The following is a 16,884-nucleotide window of genomic DNA, read 5'->3' as shown; positions in this document are numbered from 1 at the left end:
ATATTTCTTATTAAAATACCTATTCTAAATGTATGAGCACCAGTAGCTCAGTCCTGTTAACATCTGTTGCAGAGTGGTTAGCAGAGCATCCTGCAATGCCAGGGGTCCCAGGTTCTAATCCCGGCTAGAACATGGATGTTTGTGGATGCCCGTAATGAAAAAAAAAGAATGTTAGTAAAAAGTGCAATGTGTGAAAGTTGAGAAAATGGTGAATGACGCAGAAAAAAAATAGTCTGGATGTCTGGCTAACATGCGAGAGACCCGGTTTCGATCCCGGTGGGGGAGAAGGAGATTTTTTCCATCTGTTCAAGTGGCTCCAGCGTCCATCAAGCATCCTATAAAGTGGGTACCTGGAGGAAACTCCTGGAGGGTAAAGGCAGCCAGAGGCATGGTGCTGATGACATCATCCTCAACTTCGACCATGCTCAAGAACTCCACACCCCCTGTATGCCTTTATGGCATGGTGCAAAGCACAGGAGTGCACTTGACTTTTTCTTTTTTTTTTCTAAATGTTCTAAGAACTTTTCTTGAAAATGTATTTTCAAGTGATAATATATGGATGTTAATTAAACAATACTTTTTGTAATATTTAATATAAAACAAATGAACATAATGTCTGAATTAGAAACCAACCCATCCCTTGTCTTCTACCAGCAAGAATTCTTGTAAGTATATAATGAACAAGATCATCACAGTTGTCCTGAGCCACAATCTACGAAAGGATTTAAAACCAAAGTGATGACATGGCCCCCATTAGTCTAAAAGAAAACATTCACCATGCATGCACGAATAACAAAGTGCTAAGATGCACGCTATTGCGAACACGGTCCAGTTGGAGCAACACGTGCAGCTTGCCGTGTCTTCCGTCTGGAAGCTCCTTTCCTCTTCTACACTCTGTCCCATAAATCTCTGAAGCGAGCAAACAAAAACAGGTTTCTGTGTAGGTAGCGACTCAAGAAGACTCGACCAATGAACACAAGAGACGGAACAGAATTGCATGGCTGGGGAAAAACGACTGCAGTTACTAGCCGTTTACAGGAGCTTGTACTGCTTCGCTCCACCTACTCGATTTCTCCCCTTCTCTACTGTAAAGTGCTCCAGTGATTCCTTAGACAGAGTATAGAACAGTGTCAGGTTTTGAACAAGTTAATCTTTGCAATGTTCACAGATCACTGAACACTTTAGCCCACTTTGCCTACAGCTACAAGGCCCCTTGTTAAACCTTGAAGGTGTTTACAGAATATAATGCGAAGAAGCTCTGGTGGTGCAGCTTGTTTGTCTGTTGTGATACTTTCAAAGAGGATCATAAGAGAAGGCTTTTTGGTTTTCCACATCCCTACCTCATCAGCTACAACGAGTATGAGACAAGTTTATACTCTGAATAGATCTTGTGATTTTTTAGTAAAATATCATTTTAAATAAAACCTGTGAATAAACTGGATACAATACATTTCTGATTTTCACTTCAGAAGTGACTGATCCAGTGATTACCGCTCTTATTTCATTCAAACTTGACGTTTGCCAAGTATTCAACATTGAAGACATTCCAATATCATGAGCAGTGGAAAGGTTTGTTTTCTTGTTCCCTCTAATTGTTGTGTTTTTACCATCAAAATCAGGGAATTGTGGATGAGATGAGAATCACTGGCAAAGAAACTGAAAGCCTTTGCTTATCCCTTGATATAAGAGACTTTCGTGCATCGACATGTAGATCATCTATTTTATCTGCAAACTAGTAGGCATGCCAAAAATCCACTTAGCATTGAGTCGATCGCTTCTCTGCCATCCCCCACAACTCATGGAGCACACCATGGCATATCTGACCAGATCAGAGACCAAAACTTTTCTGATTGTGTTATTGTGGTTTGAATTGTTGTTTTAAGTCTACTTTATGCACGAATAGGCTAATCGAGACTGGACCTACAGTTTAAAATGGGACTCCAAACCACTGTGTAATGTGTCTCCACCAGGTATCGAACTCGGGACTCCTTGATTAGATTGGCATTTTATTGTTAAGAAACCCTTTTGGACAAAGTCAACATCTTCCTTTGGAGATGACTTGACTTTCAGACCAAACATATTATCCCTCGCACACAGGTGACACTTAACCATTTCCTATGAAGTACTGCATGCAATGATAAAAGCAATTGAACCATAAATTACATTCTTAAAAGAATGAACAAATATAATGAGTCCAGTTTTATAGAAGAGATATACTGCAAAACATCATGTAAAAGGTGCTTCAGTGAGTTCCACGCTTACAAAACAGGGTGGGGAAAATAACGTAAAATTTCTCGCTCTTCTAGCACCCAAATGAAGCATTCTATAAGAAAAATGCACAGGACCTTTTTTGTAGAGTTTCATATAGATTATTTTTCATCATAACCTCCTTTGCTGTATAATGGTTTGGAAGCAAGATAATTTCTCAAGATGGCGGCCAAATCAGGGGGGTACAGAGGTGCAAAACTAATATGTTTTTAAGAAACCTTTTAAGATGATAATAAAATTTATTTCAGCTTTCCCTGATTATTTTTCCTTGTTGACTGGCCTGTTAAGCATTCATGTGATTTACTTTCGTTGTCTAGATATTCGCAATGGTTTCATGGCTATTTTCCATCTCAGATATCTAGATAACAGCAAAAACAAGTCACACGAAAATTGACGTGAATGCTCTAGAAAGAATTCTAAGTAGATTCAATTTTGAATTTGGAATATCATAGAGGTTTTTCGAAAGGATATACATTTTTGAAAACTGTTTGCCTGGCATCAGCCAAAGGTCCATCAGAGCCTTAACTTAATTTTTGAAGTTCTCAAGTTGGCCAGGAAGGCTCTCTTCTTATCATGTTGAATGTAGAAAATCAAGCAGAACACTGCTCGAAGTGGAAATTGTTAGGTGGGGGATGTTTTTGAGTCTTGGTGCTAGCCATCCACTTCAATCGCCGAGACAAGAAAAAATGTTATGAGGTTCACTGGGAGTGAGTCGTACATGCCACTCATTACCCATTGCAATGTCTCCCTGTGGATGTTGCTGCTGTTGGTTAGCAAATTCCTCAATACTATAGTTGCCTTCATGTATTGAACAGCTGTTTCACAGTACAATAAACTTGAAAATAATTGTGCTATTCTTTATCATGAAAAAATACAAGATTTTGAGAACCACTGTTGAATACATAAAAAGAACTGATAATGAGAATTCTACCACCACTAATCATTGCAGCGACATCTACAGGCAAGTGTTTCTCTGGGAAATTGTCCACATTGTTTATGTAGTTAGAGATACATGAACGGAAACAAAGTGCCATCTTAAAGTTGAGAAGCTTTCACTGTAGAAACAAATAGGATGTACAAAAGAAAAAAAATCATGAAAATACCTATGGACAATTTGCCTGGTAATTAATTCTTCTATGCACCATTGCAGATACCTCTAGGAAACAGGTTTCTAATAGTAGTGCACTCAGATTCTACACTTCAGTAGCTATGCTCAAGCAGGCCTGTTACAAAGACAATGTAATGTGAAATGTATTTATATCAGATCATGTTATGTTACTCTGATAGTAGCTTTCACACAGAAGAGAGACATGTCAGGCTGGGTCATTTTCTATATACTGTGCAGTGTGTTGCCTCTGTTGTTCTGCATGCACAGTGAATGCTTGCTTATAGACTCGAGAGGCCTGTGTCGCTTTGACCTGAAGTCTCCCATACATATCTTTGTATCAGGCTATATCATGTAACCGGTGTTACCGCAGGTAACAGAAAAATGTAAAGAAATTAAAAAGTTATTTTTCTCAATAAGATAACAACATTGTTAAATAAGTTAACCGACAGCGTTGCAGTTGAGTGTATATTTCAGAGGACATTTTTTCTGCAGCCGACAAAAGCTAAGAGACAGGCCGTTCCGCTATCCTCAAGAGGCAACAAGAGAAAAGGGCACCCGTCAATGCAAGGGAACACCGGGGAAAGATTTGGAGGCAAGTGTGCTACGGGGTTATTCATATGCCTGTTTAGGGGCCCTGTTGCCGCTGTGGCATACCGGATCTGCAAGTGTTGTCACATTGGTTTTCCAGAAAAGAGCTAAATCCCACCTAAAACGGGGATACTATTTCTCTGAAGCAACAAGAGCTAGACTGCAAAGCCAAAGCTGGATTTAACTACAACTGAGACTGTTTAGTAATAGACGAAAATATAAGTACTTGATGCGATTCGTGAATTGGACAAACCTTGCTCCAAAAAACTAAGTTGGCAACAGTAGTACGTACATCTGAACTTCCTCCCACCGCTGGAGGAGAGGAATTCTGACGTCTGCTCAACACAGAAACGTCGAACTGACCCGAATGTGTGGTGGTTCTTCCCCTTTCCACCTCTTTGCAAAGAAACAGAGATGGTTTAAAAGGCTCGACTACTATTCACTGGATTTTTGTGGTAACTCTCTCATGAGTGGTAGTTTTTTCTAGGAGTGATTGTGGCTAAATAAATCACTGAGCAGATTGCAAAAAAAAAATCCAGATCAAAGGCGTTTTTGGGGGGAGGGGGTAGGGTGGAGATGATAACGTCTGATGGATGGTAACACTTTTGAAAAAGTCACGCCCCGCCACTGATACATACATACATTTAGATAAAAAGTACCAATTCAGTAAATTTGATAAATATATTACTGCAAAGCCTGAGCTACATGGCAAATTGTTACCACATTCAGGAAGAACTTCAAATCTGGTGATCTTCAATCTGCATTTAGGCAACAAGTAGGATAACTTGATAGGGAATTGTATTGTGAGTGAAAGCAATAAAATAAAAAAATATATGAATTTCTCTCTAAATTAACAATGAAATCATGCGATTTCACTCTCAATACCTCTATGTTCATTCATTTCTAGCTTTTTCTCTTCTTAGTTCACATCCCAGGTAACAGGTTCTCTGTAGCTACCACTCTCACCCTGCTTCCACTTAGAAATCCATGTGCCAAAGGCCCCATCTTTCCAGTGACAGGCCCCGGGTATGAATCCCAGGCTGAGCATCGGTCTTCTTTGTGTATGCACCTTTGCAGAGGCCTTCCTTCATCAATTTCATTATTCATTCCCATCTTCACAATTAACCAAAAGTGAGAGAATGAAGGGAATGAATGATGATGTGATTAAATTTATGAAGGGACACTCACAAAGAAAACCCATGTCCAGGTTGGGATCCCTGCCATTGTAGAGCGATGTGCTTACCACTTCACCACGGGGGCTAGCTGAAGTATTTTAGAATACTGGAAGCTTGGAGAAACTCACATTTAAAAAGAATCCATGAACTGTTACTTAGAGAAATAATGATTTGAAAATTAGCTTGCATGAGCATCGGATCTTGGTATGATCATCTGGCATGGTATACAAGGAGAGGCTCAAAGGAGGTATCATGCTAGAGCCCAGATATTATGAGATCAGGTGTTGGATGCATTTATGGATGCTAAGAGCTCTCACCTGACCTGCCTAAACCCAGTGGCGTCGCGTGCGGTTCACATACGAGTGTTCAGTTTCACAATAATGTTTTTGTACTGAATGCCGATTTACTCCTCTCCCTTTTAACTTCATCTTGAATTGAAAAAGTGAGAATAACAGTTCAATATATATTCAACAATTTCCCCCAAAATCACGCTACATTTAAAGTAATACAAGAAGGACCTAGGGGAAACTGTCCCTCTCCCCCCTTAAAATCTGCCAGGTTTAGAGAATTCTCGCGAAAGTTTGCAACTATGTAGCACAGACATTTTCGAGTCCCCCTAGACATGCCTTGTATATGCTGCACTCTGGTGCCGAATGTAAGAAGTATTGTCGCTTGCATCAGTGTTCGCACAGCGAAGTGAACATCTTTGGGGTATAGTGGCCAACAGCCCCTTAGCTGTCAGCTCTATGCAACACGCATACCAATTGTGTTCAACACCCTCGGTGGAACACTGTAGGAGTCAGTGTTACCAACTATCTAGAGAAGTTATCAGATGTGAAAGAAGTCGTGTCAAAGTAAATTGTGTGTATACTCGTACATCATAGTATTTCTTTTGAATAAATATACGTATGTGTGTGTGTGTGTGCATTTAATATGCACATAATTTAGCTCATGAATACATGAGTGTTCATGTGCTCGTGCGAACATTATCAGGCGACGCGCCTGCCCAAACCAATAGCCACAGCAAATTTAATAGTCCTTCACACCTCACATTATGTGACATAATAGCCCAGACTTTTTTTTTTTACACTAGGTTCAGTGCAGGTGCATCCCAGTGCCGGGCTGGTGCATAGAAATTATGTTTAACCAAGTAGACACTTCGTGTTGAAGTACAAAAGATTCAACAAATGCCTAACTGCTGCTTTCAACCTCCATTTGATAGGTTAGCATGCATCACATGCAAACATCAAATATGCTTTGTGACTACATGTTGCACTTTGTAACCAACTACATGTGCCTGTAAAGTGTCAAAAAAGTGCAGCGAACTAGACGGAGCTAGTAGCTGTCTGCATCCAAGATGACAGTAAATAAATGGATGCTAGCAAACAAATATGCACATAGGAGTATACAAAAAAAAAAAAACCTCCATAAAATATGCAGTTGGTAACCATTATGAAATATGTGTTAACAGAAAATAGAAATTGAACTATGTATAAAAGTGCTTGTGTACCTTGATTAGTTAGAAATTCATTAAAAAATCAGAAACTGGGTCTCGGTCACTTTTGCTAATCAGAAAATCAGGATAAGTGATCATGCCATGAAACTGACAAAGGGACACTCAGAATACCCAAGCCCAGGCTGGGACCTTCAGTGACAAGATCGAAAGTCTACCACTAATTGCCACAACATGATTATTATGGTGCGAGGGAGTGGAGACTATGAGTATTCATTGTCTTCCTGCCAATAAGTAATGTGGATGCCATTGCCAATGCACTCGCATCATCTGCTGTTGTAGCAGGAAGGCAACAGAGTTATTCCTAATCAGGCGATACTTGAAAAAGAAGAGAAACTACATGTTTACAATTTACATATCCTGATGTATGTTTCAAGAGAAGTTACTGTGCCTAGTTTTTTTTTTTTTGGAGGAAAGAACAGTGTACAGTTCGATCAAATGGAACGTGCACAAAATAAACAAATTTATAATTGTACATTGCTCCATGCATGCACTTGCATTCATCATCTATTTCTAATAGGGAATTAAAATAGGAAAACAGCATACCAATAAAACAACTTTTTTTTATTCACATTCCATTTGAAAACGGACTTGGATGTTGCATGGAATTGTTCCAATTCACAACAGTACTAGACCGGCTTTCGCTGCTTCATTTCCATTATAAATTATAAATAACGAGCCAAATGTTTAAAACAAAAACAATATGATAGATACATACAGGAAGCAAATATACATGCAAAAAAAAAAAAAGTTCGTTATATCTGAAAATGGTTTTGACTTAAGATTTTCAGGGAACTGTAACTGAAAGACCATTTCTAATAGCCCTCATCAGTCCACTTTACTTCGTAATCGGGAAAGTGTTTCTTCAACAATTGTACTGTAATTTCATGGTTTGCTTTTCCAAAACCTTGAGAGTAACCATACACAAGGATGTTCTTCTTATCCGGGTCATGTATGATACGACCTCCACCTTGAACATTGCATTCTAAACCTAGTTTCTTGTACTTTTCGTCAACATGCTCCAATATGTCCGTGTGAAATGGTGCCCATTTGTATCCCCTTACAATTGTTTTGATTTCATCTGGTCGAGCTTCTGGAGCTTGAACCTTTATCTGAATATACTTGAATTTACCCTCAGCGTCAATGTCAACCTCCGGTACACTGCTGAGTTTTTCAGTCCACTTAGACGTAGACGCCATGTTCTTCTCACACTTTACACTAGAAAATCCAGGTAGAATCGCTAAATTCGATCGCCTTGCAATTGAAACACCACTGGCGTACAATTTCACACACCTTAAAAGAAAACGTAGATCCGTAGATCTGGCAACATTTCCAATCAGCTGTGGCATCGGCGAGTGTTATGTAAATAGTAATTTTGTAAGAAGTTAACCGGTGTTTTAATTTCCTTTACACAGTTTGATTGATAAAATAGGTAAGACATATATTGTTCTTACATTTTTGTAAACCCAATCTGTTGAGTTCCAATCGTGAAAAAAAAAAATGCATAACATAATTCTATGTTCAAGGTCGATTTTTATTTTTGCTCATGATACGTCCGTTTTCAACGTCTTCAGGTCAGTCTGACAATGAAAAGAGTGACGACCTGATAAAATAGATGATGAGAAAAACTTCCACCCATATTTTGTCCAGGACTCCAACCTAGGACCCATGGAATTGTGGTGTGTTATGCTAACCAGTCCGCAGAGGGATCGACATCGATACAGCCGTGTTTAATATTATGTACAAGGGAGCCTTGCACAACTTCAGCGTGCTCGGAAATAAAGGTTAATCAGTGGCGTGCCTGGGAATTTTGTAAGGAAAGATGTCACAAGAAGAGTGTTAAGGTCTGAAAGTGGATGCTAATATTTTCATTATACATGCACCTGTTCTACATCATAACAGCTGGTTAAAGACCAAATGCATGTACTAAAGAGCAGTAATGAATACATAGTGTATATTTTTGCGGAACGATTTTTCTGTCCCATAGATTTACATGTGTGTGTTTCGCAGCCAGTAGCCATTTGTTAACTTTTACATATAGGAATGAAATCCCAAGTTCCAATTGTTTAATTCCGAACTGATCATGGGGCGTGATGCTGATCATATCACCCCCACTCACGACCGGATCAAGAAAGTGTGGGGCGTTACCCCCACACCCCCTATACACCTTCATGGTGTGGTGCTATGCACAGGGGAGCACTTTACCTTTTTTCATGGTGTACACACAATTTTTACATGCTTCATTACTACTTGGATCTAGTCAAAACACCTGTAACTCATTTATTTCATCCTTTTTAACATTGCTACTTATTTATTCTGCATTGCGGAACATTCTATAAGGTGTAATTATGAAATTCTCACGAAAATAATTTCAATATTTCATATTACGAGTAATTATTGGGAGCAATTTTACAATACCGGGAATTTCTTCATTTTGTTTGAAATTCGGTATACTCACTAATTTTGGCCCCGTAATCACGAATCTGCAGTTAAAATTTGGCGCTCACATGTGGAAATAGCAAAATAATCTCAATTAAGTTCTTATTTCCACACCCTCGATTTCCAAATTTCCCGCCGATTCCGGGCTCCGCCCCTGGGGTAATTGACCTACCGCCCCCAACCGCTATCGCGACCCCGCCTCCGCTCCGTCTATCCGCCTATATCTATAGAGTCCCTGTTAAAGGCATGTTAGAAATTGGCCGGATTCACCTGCCCCCAAATAAGCGCCAAATTTTAAGTGCAGATTCGTGATTACGAGGCCCAAATTAGTAAGTATCCCAAATTTTAAACAAATTGGATAAATTCCCTGTATTGTTAAATTATACCAATTATTGTTGTTCCTTTTTTTTGCTTCCATGACACAATATGGCACGAGCATTCTGGATCATCGTGCATTGTGCTTGTGTTTTGTCAATTTGGAGTGTGGTATGCAGTGTTTCCAACCTTCTAAACCAAAAAATACTTACTTCTGTGTTATTAATTTTCTATTTTTTTACCATGTTTGAAATTATGCTAATACCTAAAATTTGGGGTCGTATAACCATTGACAGATAGCCCCACGAACCATTCACAGTAAGGTTAGGTTAGGTTAGGCAAGCATAGTTAAAATTTTGGGTCACGTCATCATCTTGAAAAAACATGGGGTGGTTGGAAACAGTGACAGGGGATTACGTCATCAAATGCACGGAACATTTGGTTCTCATGAAGGAATGGCAATTGCGAGTTTTTTATACATATAAACATGAATTATCGCTGAAAAAGATGAAACGATGACAGAAAATACATTCGGGAACTTCAACAATGCTACAGAAAGTGATTTGCGTTAGTAGTTTCTTCTGTAAAAATGAAGAAATCAGTTTTGACTAGTTCAAAGTGTTACCCATGGTTCAATTTCTATTCATGTTTGATAATACATACTTGAGAGTCTTGCTGGTTACTTATTACTTATCATTAATGAAATAATTACTTGTTTTCTGGAGAACAATTATTAATTACTTGTTTTCTGGAGAACAATTTTCTGTAACAATTCCGATTGTTTTATGATTTTTTCAAATTCTCCTAGCAGAACACTAATTATTGTAGAATTTTGGAAATTATTGTCACAAACATTTGAACCTTCCTTAAAGTAACGAGCAGTATTTGGATTTCGAAAAAAAAAGTTATTTTTTGTTGGAAAAAGAAACTCAAATATTACTTTACGCAAGCATGCGCTCTCCCCAATGACAAGGCATTCTCCATTGATAGAAGCGACAGTATCATAGACTAGTGGGAACGAATGTAGAAGTAATTTAGAACCTGTTTTTTAGAAAGCATTTAGGGATATTTTAATGCTAAGAGAAGTAAACCTGACCTGCCTAACCTAACCACAAAAGCATTCAGTCATACCCAAGATAATACTAAACAAATGGCTGTTGGCAAGGACAGAAGTACATGGAAGTGAAAATCCAGTGGCAAGGAAACGCACAGTAAATCAAAATCAAAACATGTAAAAATTGCATACGAAGCATGATGAAATCGCAATAGAGGAAAAGCTACTTCTGCCAAATTTTCCCTTTCAGCTACTCCTATATGGTTGTGAGCAGCCATTCGTTTTCTGCCATATCCTTCACATGTGTGGGGGTGTAAAGAAGTATTATGTTCATAAATGCTTTTGTTGTTAGGCAGGTCAAGTTTAAGGCTCTTATCATTAATGAAGCGTTCCTAAATGCTTACGTTGTTAGGTTAGATGGTGCTCTTAGCATTAAATTAAAGTCTATGAATGCTTCCAACACCAATGCTTCCAACACCTGATCACTTAATATCTGGCAACAAGCATGAAACCTCCTTTGAGCCTCGCATATGTGGATGCTTGTGTAATAAACTTTTAAAATCATAATTTCTCCAGGAAATAACATTTAGTCAAGCTTTTGACTGTGTTAATTAGTTTGGTTCTTTATTATTGTAGAGACTACCTCATTTGTCTATGTTAAATTACAGTCCCCTCGCAAATGTGAGTTATTCGGTTAGGTTAGGTTCCATAAGTGGGAATCGTGTTTGGTGAAATACGATTTAGAAGTAGTCTGTATAATACTAAAGTACCATTAGTTTTTCCAAGCTTCAAACTTTCTTCCACGATCATTTCCAGTATTCTAAAGCACTTCCTAATACTACTATAAAATTTGCAAAAAAGAATCATGAAACATGCAAAACCGTTACCAAATGAACTAGTGCTGCCATCCACGGAAGCACGTTCACTTACGTTTTACAGAATTAAATAGGATAAGGTGGCCAAGCCCCCTCCTCATGAAATTTTCCAATTGTTGCATTATACAGAGCATTCCCTGACATTCGCTACGAGACTCGGCCGCAAGCTTCCCGGCATCAGCACTTGTCTTTCCCGGTGAACAGGTCAGCGACAGTCGCTAGAGTCGGCTATTAAAATTACAGTTTTCATATTGTGTACTAACCTTGACTACAAAAGGTGTTGACAATGATGTCCCTCTGCTGCAACACATTCCTGGCAACTCCGAAGGAAATTGGCATTTACACTAGCAAGTTTGTTTACTGTAATTCTCCCGATTTTTCGTACAATGCTCTCTTTTAACTCACGGATGGTGTGCGGATTGTCTTTGTATACTTTACTTCCCCATTTTTCTTTCCACTTATTCAGAACTGACCCTGTTACTCTAAACTTTTTTACGAGGTTTAATATAAGCGATTGTCATGGACCCGTTCACCGGGAAAGACAAGCGCTGATGCCGGGCCGCTTGCTGCCGAGTCTCATAGTGAATGTCAGGGAACGCTCTGTAGAATATCTGTATCTGCTACACTACATCTGGAAAAAAAATGTCACTGTTGTATGGTTTTCAGAAGTTGCAAGGCTTTTTGTAACAGATATGAAAAAGTAGCAGAAGTGTAGTACATCCTTTGACATTGATGATTTTTTTTTACAGACATTAATGCAAGCTACCAAAAAAAAGCAGTTTATGTATTCATAAACTAAATACTACAGAACATGTATTAAGATGATCTTGAAATCTGTAATGTTAGTAGTGTTTGATATAAATGGTGTGGTTCAGTATTCCCATTGCAGGGCATGTGTACCAGCACTATGACATGGGTATGTGGCCAGGTATATAACAATTGTAAATTGGTTCACAGCAATTGAAAAATAAATTATTAGAGTCAATATGACACTGTTGATCTTGATACTTGATTTGATGTGACACTTGGTTTCACAAATCCATAACAATGTTTTTCCAGTTGTAATTTTGACAAAATGGATGTTGGATTAAGTTACACCTCATACTCACACTGATGCTGTACAACAGTAGAACTCATTCTGGTAACCTTGATGCTTTGTACAATTGTCTTTGCCACCACAATTTATAAAGAGACACTTGTAGTGGAAATTCTCCTCATCCAGCATCGGTGTAGTTGCTAGGATATTCACTGTGGATACAGCCACCGAAAACAACTAAAACTTTTTTTTTTGGACACAGTCACTACAGATTTTTCCATGTAGTTTTTAATACCATGATCTATTTTGGCAGCTTCATCAGACTAGTACATGGTGAAGTTGCCAGAAATGTAAAGAAATCGATCAGGGTTCAAGAAACTGTGGAAAAATTAATATCGACTTATTTGAATAGATTACCGTCATCCACGTACACAACAAAGGGATATCATTAGATATACTGTATTTGCCCATAGAAATCCTGAAACAAATTTCATAGTGTGAAAACAGTGTATATGAGACTGAAACACCATTCAATCTGGATTGAACTTTGCACTTCTACAACATCATCTTTTATATTATATATTTTCAGAGATAGGATCTAGTTAAAATGCTTTAAGGATGGAAGTATTGCCAGTTTTCAAGCCCTAGGAAAACTCTGGGGAGAGACATGTAATGTTTGTTCAAAACTAACCACACATCAAAATATGTAAGTTGCACTGTTAATTCATGTATGTATGTTCTTATTGTTCTAATTTGGAAGTTATAACTCATAACTACAGTGCCTTGAATAACGTAGTGTGGAAAACTGCACAGTTCTGCACGCTCTGGCTGGATCCACTCGAAAATTATCCGCTAGAGCCGCTGGTGTTGAACCCGGTGCTTGGTATTCGTCTGCTTATAATGGAAGTAAATGGAGTTTTCGCTGCAACGTCTGATTCTTTTACATGAAGCATTTCTATGAATGTGATAATTGCAATGATATTTGATACAGTGGTCGCGAAGATATTAACGAACATTCTAGACAGTGGACCACGTCCTGTTATCATCATACTTTCGTTAATATCACGGGAGAAAAAATATGCGTGGAATGATCTTGGCAACTAAGTTTTTGTGTATGAATTAGGTTCATTATTATTATCATCATCATTTCTTTTAAAGATATACACACACTGAAGCATTTGTATTTTTGATATTTACTGTCTCTTTTCTTCCGCTTTAAACTAATCGCGGCAATGATGATAATGATGACTCCATGAAATGACAAGGGGAACCCCACAAAACTTTCTTAGTGCCATCGACATGAGTGTAAGGAAACTTTCAAACCAATGGGACAAGCGACACGGGATGTTCACACTGTCACACTAGTGACACACACTACCAGACTGTAAAATAGCATTTATTGCACATGGGGGTCCAAACAGCAAACAACACGTTCATATGGAGTATTCGCGTGCTACTTGTTACTTCAGTCGGAAAGCTCCTTAAAGGAAGGGTGCTCAGACTGAAGCGACGTGCTACAGGGGGAGTTCCCAACATGGTGCCTATTGGCAAGCGTTCGCTGCTAACTGTGCGAACAACAGATAGGCGACACGAAAACTGACCATTTTTTTTTTTTTTTTTTTACAACAACAGATCTAGGCGACACGATAAGTCACACTTGTCGCTTGTGTGTCGCTCAAACTGGGCCATTTCCTCAATAGCTTGCAACATGTTGCCGTGGTTTGTTGTTCGAGCATGCACGATGCAAGGAGTGTCTTGCTTTAGGGAGATTGCGCATAAAAGCGGCAAGGGGCACGTGACACTTATCGCTTGAGGATTTCACCAACCGAACACTGGCCTGTGCTTCCCATCATGCCGCTACGATATAAAATGTTGCTCTTGATTGGCTCGTTTCCAAGCAACATGTGTCGCTTCGTTGTGGAAGTTGCCTTGGACCGAAGGACCCGTGTCGCTTTGGTGTGAAAGCCTCGTATCGTTTGTCGCGTGTCGCTTTTGGTGTAAAATCTCCTTGAGGAAACGGTGCAGTCAGAGCTTGTGTCCCTACGGTTCGAAAGGCTGCATTGATTACGGACTGCTCGTTTCCAAGCGACACTTGTTGTTTGTCACCTCAGTATGAAATATCTCTTAGGATGCTATTTATATTCTAATAACATAGAAAAATGAAACTCTAGTACACAATCCAACACCTGACATCCGGAATCACATTGCCATGTTTCTTCTTGTGTTACGCATGCTATTTATTTATTAATTTTATTTTACTTTTCTTTCCAAATTAATGTCATTTCGTGACTGCAAATCACTCCACAAATATAACTGTTTCCATCAATTCACGTACCGCCTTTCAAGACAAACAAATCTACATAATATATTCCAAAAACTAACAAAGTCGCATTACTTTCATAAGAAAATTAGCACCGACATTGATCGCACTGCCATCTATGTTTCTCATCCGCCTGGAGAACCAGTTTCTTGGGTCGTTTTCCACACTACGTTATTCAAGGTGCTGTACTCATAACTAAAATAGTAACTCATCCTATTTTACATTGTAAATAAACTTAATGTGTATGACTGTTTTATTTCGTTGTCATTCTAACTGTTTTTTACTGTGAAAATATATTTATTTTATTATTTTCTTTTAGTTTTAACATGTTTGATTTCCTCCCTTGAAATATATTTAATTCTCATTGTTATCAGTTCCAATTTTAATTTATAAATAACATTAATTAAAACTATCTAGTAAATAATCTTACTTCTGTATTCTCGTACTACATACATTAATCATAACGACAGAGATTTGTATAATATTGAGTGTCAATCATAATTAGCTAACCTCAAATGGATACAGTTGTTTGAATATCAAATTGTGATTTATTTTCTTTGGACATTAAGTTTCTTCTCTGACTTTCTGATTATGTTTGTTATTTATTGAACTTTTCTAACGGTGGAAGCGGCCCCGGCGCCTACCCAGCGTCGAATAACATGGGTACCTGGGGGAAACCCTGGGGGGTAAAGGCGGTCAGGGGCGTGATGCTGATCACATCACCCCCATTCACGACCGGATCAAGAAAGTGTGGGGCGTTACCCCCACACCCCCTATACGCCTTCATGGCGTGGTGCTATGCACAGGGGAATACTTTACCTTTTTTTTTTTATTTATTTAATTGATTTTTTATTTGTCAGTGTTGTACATTTCTCTTTGATGTGCCTAACAAGATGCTCTGTAAATTCTTTCAGTAAGAGTGTGCAAAGCTTATGAAGTCTGAAAAACTCATCCCTTCATTTTAACAAGCATGTATGCTTTAAGGTAAGTTAATTTTTATTGGCTTAAGGGTAGGGAATGGGTTTTTTGAGCTAAAAATAACAAGAATGTTAAATAATAATTCCCTCTTACCAGAGTCCCAATAACTGATAACCTTTAAGCAAACTTTAAACAAAGTTATATTTTGCTGAAGTTTGGGAAGATATGTTTTTGTGTGGAATAAAATTTGGTACTTAGCCTCCTCAGGATGGGTAACTCAATTGCAGGCTCAATCTAAATCCAGAAAAAAAAAAAAATAGTAACCTATAAATCTAAGTGTTAAATATTGGAAATGTGAAATGCATGGTATTAATTGGAATTGTTTCTTCATTGTAGCAGATGGAAATAGGGCATTAACTTAATTTCTTCCATCTCTTTTATTCATATCTGTGTACTCTGTAGCTACAAATTTCTTTTCTCTCAATAAAGTTATAATTCCACTTTGTTAAATTTCTCTCATTTCATAATATTGCAAAATTATTATTATTTATTTAATTTTTATTAATTAGAACCCATATTTTGTTTGACATTTTCTTTAGTTCATAATTGAAAACTGTAACCTTGTTCACTGATTTTCCACCCCCTCCCCCAAGACTGGAGAGAAACACATTTATATGCACAAAAAAGAGAGAGATATGAGACAGGGGTCTGTGAAGGCAGGGCCAATTGTAGAGAGGTGTGTGATCTTTCTTTCTTCCCCCCCTGTTTTGTCTTCCAGCCATCTTTCTCAACTGTCAACAGCCGGCCCTCATGGCGGAATGGTTAGCACATCGTGCTATGATGCCAGTGGTTCTGGGTTCGAAAGTCTGCCTGGGCATGGATGTTTGTGAGTGTCCATTCATCATGTCATCACTCATCCCCATCTTCGCAAATTAGCTAAAGGTGGCACAAAAAGCGAGGTAACATAAAGCAAATCAATCAATCAATCAACTCTCTAACTGCTCAAAGGGAGGGGGGCACAAGCACTCAAAGAGAGAAGAAGAGAGATATGACCATTCTCTCTCTCTCTCTCTCCCCCCTCCTTCCCTGTAGGTAATGTGATTTTTTATTATGCTGTTCATTTGTTTTGCATTGTGTTACACTAAAATGTCTGTATTCACTTTTCCCTCTCCTTGAAATTAAGGGTGAAGAATTGACTCGGTTCAACTGCTATTTGCTTTTTTCCTAAGTGATTCCACAGAAATATTTCTGCAGTTTGCCTTTCCAGTAACTCTT

At 38.4% G+C, this 16,884-nt stretch overlaps 1 protein-coding gene and 1 pseudogene across 4 annotated transcripts in view; one reads left to right on the top strand and one right to left on the bottom strand.

The window, feature by feature from the left end:
- Positions 1-7,199: 7,199 nt before the first annotated feature.
- LOC146001638 (14 kDa phosphohistidine phosphatase pseudogene) lies at positions 7,200-8,001 on the bottom strand (annotated as a pseudogene).
- LOC146001637 (putative phosphorylase b kinase regulatory subunit beta) overlaps positions 7,972-16,884 on the top strand; it is a 47,845-nt gene continuing 38,932 nt past the window's right edge. For 2 of the 4 annotated variants that reach the window (XM_083139216.1, XM_083139214.1), the window contains exons 1-3: positions 7,973-8,084; positions 12,961-13,077; positions 15,606-15,675. In XM_083139216.1, the coding sequence (XP_082995342.1) occupies positions 15,662-15,675 (14 nt within the window). In that variant the 5' untranslated portion in view covers positions 7,973-8,084; positions 12,961-13,077; positions 15,606-15,661. Of the gene's footprint in view, positions 8,085-8,451; positions 8,497-12,960; positions 13,078-15,605; positions 15,676-16,884 lie in introns of those variants that run through there. The other 2 variants (XM_083139215.1, XM_083139217.1) reach the window with 2 other exon arrangements.

The sequence above is a fragment of the Lepisma saccharinum genome, chromosome 17 (genome assembly GCF_977018435.1).
Source record: "Lepisma saccharinum chromosome 17, izLepSacc3.1, whole genome shotgun sequence".
Taxonomy (NCBI): Eukaryota; Metazoa; Arthropoda; class Insecta; order Zygentoma; family Lepismatidae; genus Lepisma; species Lepisma saccharinum.
Note: the sequence above shows the minus strand (reverse complement) of the source record. Positions and strands in the feature narration are given on the sequence as shown.